Source organism: Asterias amurensis, chromosome 17 (genome assembly GCF_032118995.1).
Source record: "Asterias amurensis chromosome 17, ASM3211899v1".
Classification (NCBI taxonomy): Eukaryota; Metazoa; Echinodermata; class Asteroidea; order Forcipulatida; family Asteriidae; genus Asterias; species Asterias amurensis.
The window spans coordinates 5,355,204-5,373,550 of NC_092664.1; the positions used below are offsets into that span (position 1 = coordinate 5,355,204).

Consider the following 18,347-nt stretch of genomic DNA (forward strand, 5'->3'; position numbering starts at 1 on the left):
TAATTTAGGAAATTTGAATTCGTTTTTTGTAAAAAGAATAACTATTATGTTTGAACGAGGATAATATCGTCCCGAACTCCACGTGAGGAAAAAACTCTTCTAAATGTGAAACAAACCGACTTTCACTGATTTTTTCTTCTTTTTACACCTAAAAACATCCCGTGGAACCCACTTTTCCCCAAAACAGTCACAAATATTTCAAAATCGTTGAAAATAACCCTGATTATTACGCACTACTTTCCTACAACGCATGACCCGCGAACGTGCTAGCACGTCAGCATTTTGAGGCGTTACAGCTACCGGGGCATCGCGGAGGAAGTTTAGCGGGCGGTGCCCGCTAGAGTTGACCCGGGAGCTCTTGGGGCTGATCAGCATTATCATCGCTTCATCATGGCCGACACCGAGGGTAAGTTCCCGGTAACATTTCCTCATTTTAAAACCCACAAATTTACCCTTTATTTTATCCAATAACCACTCACCCCTCCCATCAACATGTAATGGACACCTTATAGACCCGTTTAGTGGTGCATTTATTTGCGATTAGTGGGTTTTTCAACCAGTTTTGGCAGTTTTTATTTGGTGTTTTCAGCGGGTGAATTGTGGCTTGGCTGAGGCGGTAGCGCCACGCTGTTTTGGGGCAGGCAGGCATGACGCAGGTCCCCTTTCTACGTGGGGTTTGCCAGGTCTCATTGGCGGGCTTTGCAGCAAATGCAGCCGGGTGAGGTCCCTTTCTGCAGCGGCCCTTCTTGGCTCCAGGCACCGTGTTTTCCACCGCGGTCGGTGCTCTACTCACCGGGCCTACTTTTTAATGCTGAATGGCTGACGGTGAAGTGATTGTGTGTCATTGAATATTACTTGTCATTTGTAGTAATGGCAAAAATACGTAGTTTTTTCCCCCTTCTCTGTTTCTTAGAGAAGACCTAGTTGCTAAATGGAAAAAATAGGCAATTAAATTATCGCGCACGAATTGAAGTCGTTTAGCTAGCTGCGTTGACGGCCGTCTGGACTTGCCAGCCGTTTAATTTTCGGGCTTAAAAAATATACAGATATTTTTCATGCTGGAAAATTTGTTCGTGTTAAAAATGACACTTGTACAAATAAATGTGCAAATTTAAATAAAAAGGAAACCCGGTATATTCATTTAGGCCTACTGCTAATCAATACTGCATGCAGGAACTAGCGAGTTTGTTTTCATTTTTAAGGGATGTTATCGAAAAATCAGTGTTATTTTACTGAATTTTTAATGTTGTTGCCGTTTTTAGGTCTTGAAGAGAAATTTGCTTTAATAAGATATTGGATTGAAATTTTGGAATATATTACTATTATTAGACCCGAACCAGCCTGAATTTGTGTGTTTTTAATTAGTCACATTGTATGTCAAATTGGTACAAAATAGGGCATCTAAAGTAAAAAAAAAAAAAACCTTTGTTGTTATTTTATGTCGAAATCATAACACAACAATTTGCAAAATTGTAATTTACCAATGCTTTATCGGAGAAGAAAAGTTGTGAAAAAATTGCTCCCATGTTTGGGTTTGCCAACAAATAACCATGACCTTAAAACTGCATTTTTTAATGTCTTTAATTTTCCCCCAAAATATGCAATATGTTGTATCATGGCATTTAAAAAAAAAAATCTCTTTATGGGCCGCTCCAAGCCATCTTCCTTTGTGTCTAATTTATGATAAAAGATTACAAGGAAAAATAATACTTAAAGATTTTTAAGTTAAAATGTGGCAGTTATTGTACTTGCTCTGCCCAAAAATGGAATGAATTACATTTTTTTCTCTGTATTGTCCCCTCATACCCTGATGAATTCAAGAGCTATTTAAATCTGTTGTGTATAATTTTACAAAAAAATAATTCAAGGCCACCAAACTAAAAAAAAATCGATGTTTGTGGTTTGTTATGAAATGAGATTACCCAACCATGTCAATGACTATAGGATCCTTCCAAGATTGAACCCTAGTCCCTTGAGGCTAGTCTATTTTGCTATGACATGCCCCCAGCTCTCATGGCAGTCTGAGAGATCAAACTCAATTCAGTTCAACTCCTCCATGATTCAACATAATGTAATTTCGTGTCATCTTTAATCAATGGAGGCCGGGAATTAAAGAGAAATCTTCGTTTCAATTCCACTTATAAATTCTTATGATCGACATTGAACTGATTTTCTGTAGCCTGGGCCCATTTTCATAGAGTTGCTTAAGCAGATCTGCTAAGCAAAACTTAGCAGGATACCAGTCTTAAATTATACTTGTGACATGGTAGCTTGGCTAGTAACATTATTCTGGCAAGCATTTAAGTTTATTGTGCTTTAGCTACTGTTTGTGCTTATAAATGTTTACAACTAACCGGGCCCTAGGCAACAAAAGACTTGCTTAAGTCTAAAAAACATACAGCCTCACTCTGCATAAATTTGCATAAATTTAAAAGTGGAATTTGGCTAATTTACATAATTGCATAAACTGAAGAAATTGGGGAGGGGCTATTAATACAAGTTCACACCCTTTTTTGAATACTCAATGTTTAACTTTGAACTGCAGTCTTGAACATTGTGTTAAAATAGGTCATGGATTTTTTTTTCCCCAATGTATTGCCCATTAATATGCATAAATATAAAGATGAAAATCAAATGTGAAATTTTCAACTCATACAAGTGTTCTATTAATAACTGAGAGAACAGCAAATATCTGTTAATTATTTTCACGAGAATGTTTATTAAAGCCATTGGACCCTTTCGGTTCAGAAAAAAAAAAAAAGTTCACAGATTTACAGAAGGCAATGGTGAAAGACTTCTCTTGAAATATTATTCCATGAAATGCTTTACTTTTTGAGAAAACAGCAAAACAATATAAATTCTCGTTAACGAGAATTACGGATTTATTTTAAACACATGTCATGACACGGCGAAACGCGCGGAAACAAGGGTGGGTTTTTCCGTTGTTTTCTCCCGACTCCGATGACCGATTGAGCCTAAATTTGCACAGGTTTGTTATTTGATATAGAAGTTGTGGTACACAAAGTGTGGGCCTTGGACAATACTGTTTACCGAAAGGGTCCAATGGCTTTAATCAATCCATGTTTAGCGAGGTTAAAGCGAGTACTAACCGCATCTCTGGCTGCAGTATTTCCTGACAAATTTGATGAAAACGATTCAAATGTCTTAATAGGGTGAATAATAATCCAAATTACCATATGAAAAGGGTATCCTTCAAAATAGTTAAAATACCTAACAGCTACAGTGCTTCACACCAAGTTGGTATTTTTCACATTTGTGTTGTTGTTGTGGAGCTAGTCCCTCTTATTACATCATAAGAAGCTTAGTCTTTATGGTCATTTAGTTTTTGTGTATTTACCAATCTTTGATCTCACCTTCGACTTTGGGTTTGTAGGATTTATGATTATTTTTTAAATCTCTCATTAGGAGTTCGTGGAAAGAAGCGCTCTATAGCTGATTCACAGCAGCTTAGCGATAACTCACCGTCGAAGAAACATGCAAAGACAGGTAAGAATAAGGTCAAAGGTCAAAGTCAGTGAGCTGCAGAAATACACAAATCATATTAGTGTGTTGTCTCTTGGCTGAAACGTTTCCATGGAAACAGGGCTGTTCCCAGCCATAAATCCTGATGTAAAGTGTCTGTTCTAGGAAGCAGAAACAAGAATATTATCACTGACGCCACAAACTAAGTATTAGACCACCAACATAGGGTCGCATAGCTCAGTTGGTAGAGTGTCGGAAGGTTAATCCGGAGGACATGGTTCAAGTCCTGCTCTTGCCAGTCAATCTTTTTTTGCTAAAACCCAAGAGGATTAAAATATACCTAGTCAGTTTCCCTTGTGCTTTATTCCTTGATATTTAATATTAAAAAGTTGCATTCCCTTAAGGTGATCCCGTGGCTGCTGCTTCCAAGGTTAAATTTTTTACAAACTTGAATAATAATTGTAATTTAAAAAATAAAGCACCTGAAGCTTTGAAACTTCATTAAATTGTAGGGCGAATATTTTATAATGATTTGGTGTACACTGTGTAAATTCATGGTGTCAGTCACACTTGTTCAAATGAAATTCATTATTTATACGGAAATAGTGAATCTTTTGAAATGCAATACCAGGCAATAACCATGATTTCTTCCCTCCTTCTCTTAGTATTTTCACTTCAAGACCGCATCCAGCTTATTAACAACATCCAGGAGCACTCGCCCAAGACCGAGAAGCATTCTTACAAAGTTTGCATTGCCAAGATCGATTGGAGCAAAGTGGCTTTTGGTGACTTTACCTATGAGGTTTGCCAGAAGGAGTGGGACACCATACAGAATGAGGTATGTTTCAAGTACCTCAGATTTGAGGGTTGCATAAAGCGCGGTTCAGGGTCACCGTCGTCAAGTGGTCAGATCGCAGGATTTGCAATCAAAAGGTTGTGGGTTCAAATCCCCCTAGCTAATCGCTGATTCCATGATGACTAGAATAAATATGTCATCTAGTTACTGAATCACAACTTCTTGATTTTTAATGTTTGTATGAAAGAGATTGGCCGTTACCAGCTTGGTGTTTATATCCCCTTGTGGGAACTGCCCCATTCCCTTGATGGGAAGATATCCAAATAAACGAACAAACAGAAGGCAAAACTAATCACAATGAAATTCCAGGTCCGCAGATGGACCCATTGACAGTGTGTTTAACAGTCAAGCCTTAGCTGCTAAGCTAATAATGGCCAGGAAAGTTGATTGTGCTGCAAGATTGTTTTTACTTTTACTTACCTAATTTGTGTGTTAAACAGCGCTGTAACGGTGACGATTTGTCAGCTGTTATTCAGTTCAACCCGAGCAAAAGCTTTTAAAGTTGCATTGATTTTTTTGTTTCTTTTTTTTAGATTCGTAAATACCGAACCATGGCGGAGGTCATCACTGATGCACTTCAGGTCGTCCAGAATCCGTTCTCACATCGTAAACTGGTACGTAATTCCCTCAAAGGATCAAGAGTTTGGCTGGATTTATAAAATCAACAACTTAAAAATATTATATGTCTTAAACCAGGTTCATACTTCATCACGCGATACAAACTTTGATATCACAGCCCCGTTTTCCTTAACAAGAGTTGAATACAGAACAAGTCTTCTGAATTATTTGTTGCTAATTTGTGACGATAAAGTTAGATTGGCATGCGCAGGAAGTATGAACTGGGCTTTTTAGTACTTTAATTAAAAAAAGGATTTCAAAATTAACCTAAGATACTACTTCACTACTTGATTACTGAACATGCTTCTTCCTATGACTTTTAGTGAAAAAAAAACACCATGGTAATTAAAATAAAGCAACATGTTACACTATTTATGTAAATATATGCAAATTATTATATAGTTGGTTAATTTATGTATGAATAATTATCGATTTCGTTAACAGGTGCATCCTGACCTTCCCAAGCAACCTTTGACACCGTTCTTCATGTTCTACTCGGAGAAAGCCAAGAAGTTTAAGAAGAAGCATCCAGAGATGCCGCAGTATGAGATCTCAAGGTCACTGGCACTCAAGTTCAAGGAGCTACCAGAACACAAAAAGGTACACTTCAAGACGTTGTGTAGCAGTCATTCTGTGGACATTCCTTTGTTTTGTAGAGGTCACTGAGGCCAGTTTCTGATAGACTTCCAATACAAGTACCAATTGATATTTCTCATTGATTAATTCTTGTGTTTTTCATTTTAGGCCAAATACAACCAGAAATATGGCGATCAGAGGCTGATGTACCAGAAAGAGCTGGCCACATTTTTGTAAGTTTCTTTGTCAATCACTTTCTCATCTTGAACTACCTTTTAATAATAGTACATGTAATAATAGTGGCTTCTTACATAGCGCTCATACCAGCCACTCAGTGCGCTCAAGGTGCTTGAACATTCAGCATTTTCCTGCATGGTATTGTGGAGCTACGTTTTTGAAGTATGGGACCTATTCCTTTACACAGCAATTACATAATTACATGACAGACAACGAACACCCACACACAATTTTGAATGAACACAGTTCTAGATCAAAGTGTATGGCACAATGGTACCAAGGTTGTTTATATAGAAGTTGCAAAACAAAAGCTTTCCCTGAACTGAGTGGGATAGAAACTGTTGATACAGTCTGAGGAATTCAAATTTATGCGATACTGTTTGATTTCTTTAAAACAATACCAGATAACTCTATGGTTGTATTTTGATACAGAAGAATGGTAAATAAAAGCCTGATCAGTCATTGGTCAGTGCTGATTGTGTCTAATGAATATTCATTATCAGGGCGGAGCATCCAGAGTACAAGAAGGATTCAAGACACGGCGGGGGCGGGCCTAAGCCCCCTAAGCTTCTGAATCCATATCAGCTGTGGGCAAATAAAAGATTTGAGACGTTGCTGAGGGAAGACAAAGAGGTATGTACAAATCATCGACAAGTGAATCATTTTGAAATTACAGAATCATTCTTTTGTGACACCATTCTGTAGTGACAAATTCATTCTTCAGTGGTGTTCTGCGGTGGCAGAAACATTCTTTAGTAGTAGAATCATTCTATAATGACAGAATCATTCTGTAGGGACAACATTGTTCTGTATTGGTAGAATCATCCTTTAGTGGCATAATCATTTTATTATGACATACTCGTTGTATAGTGGCAGAATCCTTCTGTTGTCGTAGAATCATTCTGTGATGGCAGAATCATTCTGTTGTGACAGAATCATTCTGTAGTGACAAAATTGTTGTGTAGTGACCAAATTGTCCATCAAGTATCAAGCATTAGAATCATTGTGGTGATAAATTGAATAATGTATCATTATCGTGACCTTTGACCTGACACAGGTGACCAGAGGTCAACTTGACGCTCAGCTGAGAGAGGAATGGAAGATTATGGTAGACAAGAAACGAGTGAAGTGGATCAACAAGGCACTTGAGGAACAAGTCAAATATGTGGTAGGTTTTCTGATTAATAGTGTTACGATACAGTTATATCATTATAGCGCCCTCATTCATCTATAGTCACATGTGTATGTATGTTTGTGGCAGTCGCCATCTTTCATGTATGAATGATGGGATAGAATAAACCACATAGTTGACTTCCAGTAAATCCTTCTATTTGGAAGTGATTTAATTTACCAGCATAAAGCAAAACATAACAAATATCATTGTTTTTCTGGTAATAAAACTAAGGATGCCCCATAAGTGAACTCAATCACTTTCGCTCACAAGCCTGAGGAAACATGTAAACAAGGGTGTTTGTTAGTGAATCAGAAATACTGGGGTTAACCCCCTACTCTTCCATAATAAAGAGGCTTACATTATGCTTCGTTTTTGAAAGGGCAAGGGCAATAAGGCATTTTCTCCTTGGTAAAGGGCATTCTAGAGGAAATTGTTAAATGTCTACTGTAGCATTTCAAGGGCACCAAGGCAATGACAAGGGGGCATGGAGGCAATTGCCTTCCTCGCCTATGTGAAGTATCAGGCACGGGGTTCTTTTACATGCACTATGGTTAAGTGTCTTGCTGAGTTTGAGATTCATGGTGCTTTTTACCAGGAGCAGACTATTACATTGAATACATAACCTTTGACATGTCTGTAACCCACTGTTATTAACTCTTCAATACTTTGTAGAAAGAGATAGAGGAATACGTGGAGCAGAATCCTAACTTCAAAGTTCCTGAGATTAAGAAACCACTTCTCACCAAGAAAGAAGTCCGTCTCAAAGAAGGAGTTGACGGTAAACCATTCAAGCCACCTGCGTAAGTAAATTTTGGTTTTCAAAAACGAAAAAAAAAAAAAAAACCAAAACAGTATTCAACGTTTTATAGCACAAAATTACCATGAAGTCTGACATCGGTTTTGGAAATCGAGATAAAACCTTTTTGCAGTAATCGGGAAAAAAATATTTGTACTAACGTGATGATTTGTTCAACCTCTTGACTTCAGGAATGCGTACAATCTGTTTTGCTCTGAGATGTTGAAGCAGATGGGTCACATGGGATCCAACACTAGGGCCAAGATGATGGAATGCAGCGCCTTGTGGTCCAACACGGAGGTCAAAAAGAAACAAGACTACAAAGATCGTGTCGAAAAGGTTAGTTTAGCTGTTGTTCAATTCTGTGTCCTTTAAAGCAAGACCATTAACCATTGCTTCGTCCTTCGAATGAGACGTAAAGCCGTTGGTCCCATGTGATATGTTGTGTAATACATGTACAAGAACCACGTGCATTTATCAAAAAGAGAAGAGGTTCGACCCAGAGTTCCTGGCTGGATTGGCAGCAAATTGCGCCACATCACCTTGTAAACCATTACATGGTGTTATGTAAAAGGAGTGGACCTCATAATTCAAAAACTTAGTCCCATCACACCTTGCAGGAAAATACTGAATGTGGGAGCGCCTTGAGCGTCACTGAGTGACAAATACGCGTGCTATATAAGAAGCCACTAGTGGTTAGTTGTAGTTTGTGACGTCGTCTCACAAGATCAGAACTAAGATTTCAAATGAGGTGATAGTACCTGTGAATGAAGAGATAAATGAAGTAATTATGCCATCATTTTTTATGTGAATCAGTTTCTTGGGACATTCTTTCAATTTTGTTTTACCTCAAACCCCTGATTGTCTTTGGCTACAGACCCTCCCATATCCTCAAAAACACACTCCGCTCTATCATAACCCCAAAATAAAGAATGTGAACTTGTAAAGATAAGTCATTTTTATTGGTTGATTTAAAATGAAATGTATTTTCTACTACTGTTATTGTAAGTTTCTGTTTTGTTCTTGTTTGCAGCTTAAATCCATGTACAAAAGAGATCTGGATAAATACATAGAGGTATGTTGTAATGCTCAACAATATAAATTCAGGCCTTGAACTTTGCCAAGTTACACGATTTGGGGCAAGCTTTGCATAGTTATGTAAGAGACTACAAACACCCGTACACAATTCTGAATGAATGTGTATGGTACAATGGTACCAGGGTTCGCTCTTCTGGAGGTTGCTATACAAAAGCTTGCCCTGAACCATTTTTTACCTAGCAACTGTCTCTATAGTCCGAGTAATTTTAACTTGAGCGTTAACTTGTGGCTAAGCAAGTCAAAGTAACAGACAGGGTCCAATTTCATAAAGCTTGTTACGCAGAAAAAAACTGCTCGACAAATTTATTTGCTAAGCAAAATTTGAGTCGGGCACCAGTCACTACAATGCCCTGTGAAATTAGACGAAAAACATGTTTACCTTGTGTTATTTCTTGCCTGGAAGGAACTAGCTTCATACAAGATTCAATCTTGGAATTGAATGATGACTGGAGCAGGCTAGTTAATAGTTAATCCCGGCTGATTTTCTACCTTCCGCCCAGGTAGTAGTTAAAATGCAGGACGGGTTTTTTTTTCAGAACTGAGAAGTCTCCCGAAATCCGTAGACACACACATGGTGTTACCACAAACCAAATATAGTTGTTTCAATTCTTTTCAACTTAATAGAGTCTCCCTGAGGAAGAACGAGGGAAATACGCCGGCGAGCTCGAAGCCATCGAACGTCAGAGCAAGAAACAAACCAAGGCATCCAGCGTAAGAAACTTTCCTTCTTTATCGGCCATTTTTCTCTCTCACTGCTTTCAATGTGTATGTTGTGATATTGTACGCATGTAAATGATGCTAGAATAATGTGCTTTGCTTGCCTTGTTGCTATGGTAAACTGCATGCCACCATTTTGAATTTGTATCTAAATGTGCGCTCTCGAAGGTGCTCATATTTTCCAATGCGGTCATCTTAGCATTTGGATTATTGGGAAATAGCTTGATAACATGTATTGTATTTTTGCTTTCGTCTTCCGTTAAATGAGTCCAAGGTTACGTACTGCTATACCCAACCGCGGTCCCATGGGGCACGCTTGTTGTAAACGTTAGAGCGCTCTGTGACATGCTTGTAGGATTCTAAGAATAGTTGACCTTGAGTTTCTATATCTTCTGATCAGGTTAATATCTAAATTGGGATTATTATTAAACAAGTATATACATATATATCATTTCCTTTCTGAGGCCAACTGAAATGTACATTTGGAGAAGAAAGTTCCATTCAGGGAAGATGTGTATCCTAATCGGGAACATTTAGTTGTTCCTAATTGGATCAGTAATACCCCAACTGATAAAAGAGAATCTGGGAAGAAGTATACATAACCGGGATAGTTTAGTTATTGTTTCTTATTTGGGATAGTTATACACTAATTGGGAGAAGAGAGTTCCCATCAGTAGATTCCAATTAGGACAGTCCGGTTGTTCGAAACTGGGACAGTGATACTAATTGGGAGAAGAGAGCCCCCATCAGGGTAGAGTGTAAATCCCTATTGCGATACATGTAGTTTAGTTTCTTAATTGGGACAGTTGTACCTAATTGGGAGAAGGGTAAAAGTATACCCCAGTTGGGCTAGTAGTAACCTTTGGCTCATTTAATGGTGGCACCGTAATAAATGAATGTATCCCGCTGGTTTTGAGTTGCGCATTTCCCTCTCCCTCCGTCTCCAATTCCTGCCCAGTCTTCCTCCCGCCTCAAACCAAAGAAGCCCATCTCTGCCTTGTTCCTCTTCACTAATGAGCAACGACAAACTTTCAAAGGAGAAAATCCTGACATGAGCGATACAGAAATAACAAGGAATCTTGCTCGGCAGTATAGTGAGTTATCCGAAAAGAGTAAGGTATGTTGAAAAGAAAATGAGAGCTCACGAATTCTAAAGTTCATACCAGTACCAATCCTCAAGAGAAATATTTCCATCTGAAAGCTCACCGATTCTTAAGTTCATACCAGTACCAATCCTCCAGAGAAATATTTCCATCTGAAAGCTCACTGATTCTAAAGTTCATACTAGTACCATCCTCCAGAGAAATATTTCCATCTGAAAGCTTACTGATTCTAAAGTTCATACTGGTATCAATCCTCTGATGAAATATTTCTATCTGAAAGCTCACTGATTTTTAAATGGAGTTGCATGTCATGTGTCCGTTTATCTTTAGCCTCATTGGTCATTGGTATTAGGAAGGTGAGATTGAATACCTTGGCTACGTTAGATTGGATTTTTCTGCATTGGTTTTGGATGTGCTATCATTATGTGATGTACAATTGCTTGCAATAGCTGCATGTACAATGCTTTATTGTTTTGTCTTCTATAGCATGTATGCACGATCTCTTTTAATGATGGCACGCCCTTATCCAGATAGCTGGCTGTGTTTGGAACAACAATTTATTTGACATTTAAGTCATTATTTCTTTTGTTGATTTTTTAGGAGAAGTATCGTCGGAAAGCTCAAGAAGCTCGCAAAGAACAAGAAGAGGAATCTGAGTAAGAAATTATTTGACAGAGTTTTAATAATAATAATAATAATTACTAGTTCTTATATAGCGTACATCAAATAAACATCTCCCTGCGCTTTACATTGGTGCCCACCGCTTAGCGTAAAACATCTTGCTCAAGGACACACATGTCACAACCAGGATTCGAACCCACACCCTAATGACTTCACCACCAGAACTTGATGCTCTTACCCGCTCCGACATGACACCCTACCCCCTTCCTGGCCCCTTTTATTCAGACTTTGTTTGATCAAATTTGTTCTAGTGATGACGACGATGATGATGATGAAGAAGATGATGATGAGCCAAACAAGACGGGAGTCGGGATGTACATCAGTCACCATCTCGCCACATACATGTCAGAGAATGATGTGAGTTCAGAAAAATAGTCTGGTACCTTTGTATGAAATGACTCTCGTCTCTGAAACCCATAAATAGGCTAATATGTCTCACACTCTCCAGACTCCTGATGATGACTAAAGTAAGCTAGTCAAAACATTGAGACAAATTAAGAACTCACTCTGTAAGGGTGAGGTTTATAACGAGAAGTTTTCTCCATCCAATAAGGGAAAGTAGCAGTCCTGACAACAATGACCATAGGATGATGGTAGTTCATGTTCCTTTTGTTTTCAGATGAAGAAGACTCAAGCCACCGCCAAACTGAAAGCAACTTTTGAAGGTCTCAAGAAAAGTGAGCGAACTCCTTGGGTTCAAAAAGCAACTGAGAGCAACAAACAGGCAAAGGTACGTCAACGTTGCTCTAACTCTTTGCGCTTATGATCACCATTCTCCGCTAACGTGCAAGCACCAAATATCTGTGCTAGCTGAATAAGCGCAGAATGCATAGTAATGTCGAGAACGCAAACGCACAAGCCAGATTTCCCTGCTTACCAAAATACAAGAAATTTCCTGCTTCCGCAAGCTGCGATTCTTTGCTTATATGGTTTAAAGCAGAGCCATGAAATTGGGCGAAGAAGTTATGGTACCAACATTATCAATGTTGTTCTATATCTTCATACAAAGACAGTAAGGCAACCAGTCGGGCTCAAATTTGGGAGGAAAATCCTCAAGACTGCAGGGCTTGAAGCTTAACATTTTAACTGGATCAACATTTATTTTACAAGACCAGATTCAAAATGAGTTGAACAAGCACTAATAGAAGATCTAAATCTCTTTTAAGGGGATATGAGAAGCCACTATTATTATTTTTTTTTGTCTTTGCAGAGGAAACAACTTGACAGACAACTCCTGAAAGGTGAACCAGACAAACCCCTCAAGTAAGTAGCCATCTTGATTCAATGTCCAATATAATGTACAACTGAATCTCAAGCTACCACCTGCCTCCAGGAGCACGTTGCCACCTACTCCTGGGACTGAAACAGGGTTACCCCTTTCACTGTCCATAAGGGTGTAGGCTTGGACATCATCCGATGGGAGCAGAATGCAGTACCTTCCAAACTGTTTACAAAGTATTTATGGTAAAGTGCATTGCTCAAGGCCACAAGCGTCATTACTGGGAGTCAAACCCACACTCTGCTGCTGACAACACAGGGGCCAAATTTCATAGAGCTACAAAAAGTAGCTAAGAACAACAAAATCATGTATACCAGAATACAGTTACCAGCCAAACTACCGTGTCCAATTCGTGACTGGTATCCTGTTCATTTCCACCAAGCAAAAAGTTACTTTTTATAAGCAACTCTTTTAAATTTGGCCCAGAGGTTTGGATTGATGAACAAAACCACTCAGCCACTACACACCACAACAGAGCTTGGGTCTCGTGAACTAGACCGCTAGGCCATGACACACCAGAGTATCTTCTATTCAAGTTTTAATAAGTTTCCTGTCGTTCTTTATTAATCTTGCAGTAGCGGCTACCGCATCTTCACGGCTGAACATATGAGAAGTGACGAGATCAAAGCACTGCCGAGCACGGAGAGGATTAAGGCAGTCGCTGGGAAATGGCGGGACCTCTCGGCGTTTGGCAAGAAAAGATACGAAGCTAAGAAGGAGAAACTACTCAAGGATTACAAGAAAGAAATCGACAAATATAGAAAGGTAAGATGGGCTGTACAAATACACCCTCTTGTCACTATTTCCTTGTAGGGATGTGCTGACAAACAATTCCGATTGGTTCCGAGAATTACCACATTTACATGGTCAACCTAAACTGTATACAGTAAGGCATGTCACAAAATCAATAGAGAATGATAGGGGACCAGCTGCTCCATAGCTTGTAGTTTACCATCTATTTGCGTTCGCCCATCGAGTGGAATGGTGATTTCTTTTATGTCGAGTGGTGTCCGCGTTCAATGATGACTTGAGTGAAGTGTCCCCAGATTTCTTTGTCCTTTATGCATATTTCATCTGTCGTCACAAAACCATCGTCCTCTCTTATTTTTGTCTACATTGGTCGGGTGAGCTCGACCATGCTTAGGCTCCCAGAGCACAAGCTTGCTGACTGAAAGCTTAAGGTGATGACAGCGGTGCCCTGCGAACTTGGGCCTCAAAATAATTCACGCCACCCCAAGCAATTGCCCTGGTGCCCTGTGCTTTTGCTGTGGTGCCCTCTGCAAAGTTCCGTTAGAAACTTGCTGTGCCCCTTCAAGAGCGAAGTTTACGGCCTTATTAAGGAGTATTATATACTGTAATTGTGTTCTTAAGCATTGCTGATTGGTATTGTGTGTTGTGTAGCACCTGGAAAATAGAAGGGGGTTCGCCTGGTGTTCCTGGTTGGATTGGCTGCATATTGGGCCACAGCACATTGTAAACCATTACACGGTGCTTTAAAACGAATAGGTCTCATACTTCAAATTGTAGCTCCACATAAGAAAAAAATACTGTGCGCTTTGATACGCCCCATAGGGGTGTGATAAAGTGATATAAGAACCAAGTACTAATATTATTATATATCAATCGGAAGTCTAATACCATTTTATTATGAACACTTTCCCAGAAACTGAGCAAGGAAGATAGAGACCGATACGATGAACTGAAGAAAGCGGGACTTAGCAAATATTCCAGAGAAGTTACTAAGAAGAAGCCACCAGTCAAGCGAAAGGTAGGTTAAAATAAGGCGTTAGACTGGTCCCCTGCCTTTACAGGCACTGGTCTTAAAGACCAAATGTTTTCATTTGATACAATGATACACCTGCTGTGACGTAAAGCTTCCAATATCTGTGTTTTGATTGGTCGGAGGTGATGTGGTGTCATCTTGCACTTCCAATCCTCTGCAGCGTAAGTGTGCATATTGTTATTGTTTTCTATTCACTATGAAATACATGTGACTGTGTGAGTAGGTTTATTCAAACTGAGGACTTAAAACAAAAGAGGACAATAGGGTCCACGGTTCAGGAAAGGTCCACAGAGTATTTAACAAAAGAGGGACAATAGGAGGTCCACTGTTGCAGGCTTGTACAAACGGCTAGAGTCTGTGTGTGAATAGACCGATCCATTACGCCCCGCCTTCTTACCAGTTGACCAATCACAGCCGCGAAACCCGATCACCGATAGTGCAAAGATCACCAAAGGGTTCAAATGGTGATCAGATTTCGCGGTTGTGATTGGTCAATGATAATTGGGCCTGGCTTAATGGATCGGTGTATAGAATGCGAGATCAAAGGTACATTTATATGGATTTGTAAATCCGCTCAATGCTGGTTTCTGGGCGAAGATGTTCAGGCCAGAAAGGCTAGAATGGCGTAGGCTCTTAAGCAGTCTATTGTAACAATTCTATTGCGAGAACAACCATTAATTGCTTCATCCATTTCGATTAGCTGAGGGGATTCGAACCCACAACCTTGTGACAGTTCTCTTAAAACAATAAATAAAATATCTCAATCTCCTTCTTGATTCCATAGAAGAAGGCAGTCGCCTCTGATGAAGAAGAAGATGAAGACAGTGACGATGAAGAAAACTCCGATGACGACTCTGACGACGATTCATCCTCAGCGTCCTCCGGCTCGGGCTCTGAGGCCGCCTCAAGCGATGCCGCCTCGGACTCGGACGAAGAAGAAGAGGAAGAAGAAGAAGAGGAAGGAGATGGATCAAACTCCGGACAATCTTCCTCCGCATCGTCGTCATCTTCATCAGCGTCGTCCGGATCGTCCTCCTCAGAGGAGGAAAGTGGAGATGAAGAAGAAGAGGAGGAAGAAAATGCCGAAGAGGAAGAGACAAAACCAAAAGGAAAAGGAAAGAAGGGTAAAGAGAAGACGGTGATCAAGCAAGAGCCGAAGGAAAATGGTGAGAAGGATGAGAGTGGGAGCTCATCGGAAAGCGAGAGTTCGTCGAGCGAGGCATCGACGGAAGAGGATTCTGATTAAATTAGACATACACAAAAGGAGAAGAGGGTAAAGATTTAAGAAGAGTTGAAGGAAAACGGTGAGAAGGATTAGAGTGGAAGCTCTTTGGAGCAGGAGAGTTCGTCAAGCGAGGCGTCGACAGAAAAGGGTTCTGATTAATCAGTTCTAACACTTGTCCGATGTTATTTATAGGTTTTTATTTTTCTGTGAGTCTGTTGTGTTGATGTGGCCAAGCCAAGAAGTATCCACACTGGAGAAATTTTGTCAGGATGTTATTTGTTTTTTAAATGTTTTTTTTTGTTTTGTGTTTTGATCCGGACCAAAGGTGTATAAATGTTGAGTGATGACATTGTGTATGTGATGCATTGTGTGCACTAGAGCGTAAACCGTCCAATTTGTGTTACGTTTGCGACTCGTCTTCAATAGATTCGGGCACAAATTCATAAAACTGTTGAGCAGAAAATACTGCTTTGAAAGTAGAATATTTGATGAGCAAAGACTTATTGTTTTCTTCACAAATTATGTGGGACACCAGTTGCAACAGTGGTAGCTTTATAGAATTTTGGCCGGTACCCAGTTCCTGCTAAGCAAGATTTTCTGTGCTTAATACATTTTTGTGCTTACAGGCTTTATGAAATTGGGCCTGGTTGTAGTATAAGAGTATTGGCAACCATTTTTATTTTGTGATACTCTTTAAAGTCACCTTTGACCCAAGAAAAGCTGGTACTCAATGATGTTGAGAACCATTTAATGTTATCAGAAGATTGCAAACATTGACTGCACAAACTAAAGAGTGTTGTACCAAAGAATTTTGTCACAAATGATTGCACTCGTTTATTTTACAAGTGAAAAAAAGAACAAAGCACCCACGACATGTTAAATGTTGTCTCACTGGTTTTATGTTTTACTATTTACAAGATGTGAGGAAAAAAGGTTTTGTGTTGTGAAGTTGATCTCAAAGTTAAAGAAAGTATCAAGTATGTTAATTGTTTATTGTAAAACTATTATTACTATTATCATTGTGGACAGAAAGTGACCACGGCTTTAAGGAAAACTACTTTAGCACTGTAGATAATGTTTTGCCCCCCCCCCCCACCCCCACCCCTCCAAAGTTCCCTTAAATCAAAGCATTCATTTGAATGGAAACACATCTCGAGTTTTTTAAATGTTAATAACAGAGAATTAATTGAGTTTTAGAACATTTTTACTGTTGTGAGTTTGTTGGCACAACCCTAAAATAACTGGCATTGGGCCTGTGTTCAGTGTTAACTTCAAACCCTGGTTATCAACCGAAAATATGCAACCCCTAAATTTTACCAACTTTTACAAAACCAATGTCATAATTAAAGCGTTAAGCAGAAATACTGCTTAGCAATTTTCTTTCCTAAGCAAAAACTGAGTGGGGCACCAGTTGCAAATGTGTAAAACTTTAAGGAATTTTAGCTGGTACTCTGTTGCTGCTAAGCAAGATTTTTCTGTGCTTACATGCTTTATGAAAGTGAGATCATGTCTTTTCATATCACTGTGTCACTATTTTGGATCTTCTATGCACAAACCTATGAGACTCAAGACTGAGGCTCATGTCCAAGAATAGGCTGATACCCACAATGTGGGCAATAATTTGATGTTATTATCCCATGATGGTGTAGGGAACCATACTTGGAGAACTGCACACTGTGTATGTCTGTATGTACATGTATTTAAAATGCTTTTTATTAATTTTTGTGATTTTGTTATTTGGTAGCAGTAAAGCTACCGGTAAGTTGAAACAAAGAACATTGTGAAATACCAGAGAAGTTAAAACTAATGGTTATTAGAAGAGTGCTACTTTATTCATTGAAGTTATTAAGAGAATAATCTGGACTTCCATTTTACAACTTTAAAATTAAATTCTTAACAAAACAAAACTTAAAATCTCATGTCTTTGATTGTTACAAAAGAACGGAACATATTATTTTAAATATTGTATGGGTTTGTTATTGCTCAAACGTGACGCGCTAACAGCCAAACAACAAAAGACAATTGTTGAGTTGGTGCAAAAACGTTGTTACTCAGCGTGTACCTGTTTTGTGTGTTCATCTGACCTCTTTTGAACGTAATACATTGTTTTCACAAATTGTGCAGAACAAGTTATGGCTGTTTCAGGAGATACAACGCTTTTTTGCATTGACATGTTCATATGATTTTCACATAATAAGATCATTTTTTTTTTTTTTTTTTTAGAATTCCTCCGTTACTGTACAAATTTATAAAAATTATTGCCATGGTAATTCCATCTCCAAAAATTGTTTGAAAGCTGCAGCCTCTTTAAAGAAAAGAAACAAACAAAACGCCATATTTTTTCAAAAACAGATTTGAAGAAAGAAAGCCTAACTTTGTATTGTATCAATATTCAGGGCTGGGAGAATGTTCCAAACCCTTTTCGCCGATATGTTTAGTTTTTAATGCTGACAATAGTGTAACGTCTTAATGACTTGTTTCGGTCTACTTGTTTAATGTCAAAGTTGCCAAAAGATTATGGAAAATACTGATTTTACTGTTTTGTATTGTCTAAAAAGAGTAAACGTAAATGTCTCTGTGATTTTATTGTACTTTTGACAAACAAAAAGTGTTTAATAAACGAAAGGCTTTGGACATTTTGAAGTCCATGTTTAAATATTAATTTTGTTTCACTTGTCAAGTTTATTTTGTATGTAACTGCTCTTTGACCATGTTTAGACA

At 38.8% G+C, this 18,347-nt stretch overlaps 1 protein-coding gene across 2 annotated transcripts; it reads left to right on the top strand.

The window, feature by feature from the left end:
* The first annotated feature begins 112 nt into the window (after positions 1-112).
* Positions 113-18,288, top strand: LOC139949708 (nucleolar transcription factor 1-like). Of its 2 annotated transcripts, XM_071948201.1 has the most exons (20): positions 113-406; positions 3,427-3,507; positions 4,149-4,321; positions 4,873-4,953; positions 5,402-5,557; positions 5,702-5,766; positions 6,274-6,403; positions 6,828-6,938; positions 7,617-7,744; positions 7,932-8,079; positions 8,774-8,815; positions 9,463-9,549; positions 10,514-10,672; positions 11,259-11,314; positions 11,591-11,696; positions 11,959-12,069; positions 12,550-12,602; positions 13,194-13,383; positions 14,282-14,386; positions 15,186-18,288. In XM_071948201.1, exons 1-20 carry the CDS (start codon positions 391-393, stop codon positions 15,645-15,647), a joined length of 2,460 nt encoding a protein of 819 aa, XP_071804302.1. In that variant the 5' UTR covers positions 113-390; the 3' UTR covers positions 15,648-18,288. The 2 variants fall into 2 exon arrangements, with proteins under 2 accessions (XP_071804302.1, XP_071804303.1); XM_071948202.1 differs by lacking the exon at positions 10,514-10,672 and having other exon boundaries at positions 114-406.
* The last annotated feature ends 59 nt before the right edge of the window (positions 18,289-18,347 follow it).

Excerpts from the sequence above, each read along its gene's own strand:
- LOC139949708 (XM_071948201.1), top strand. Across the intron at positions 4,954-5,401 it reads CGTTCTCACATCGTAAACTG|GTGCATCCTGACCTTCCCAA; the intron begins GTACGTAATTCC and ends TTTCGTTAACAG. Across the intron at positions 13,384-14,281 it reads AAATCGACAAATATAGAAAG|AAACTGAGCAAGGAAGATAG; the intron begins GTAAGATGGGCT and ends ACACTTTCCCAG.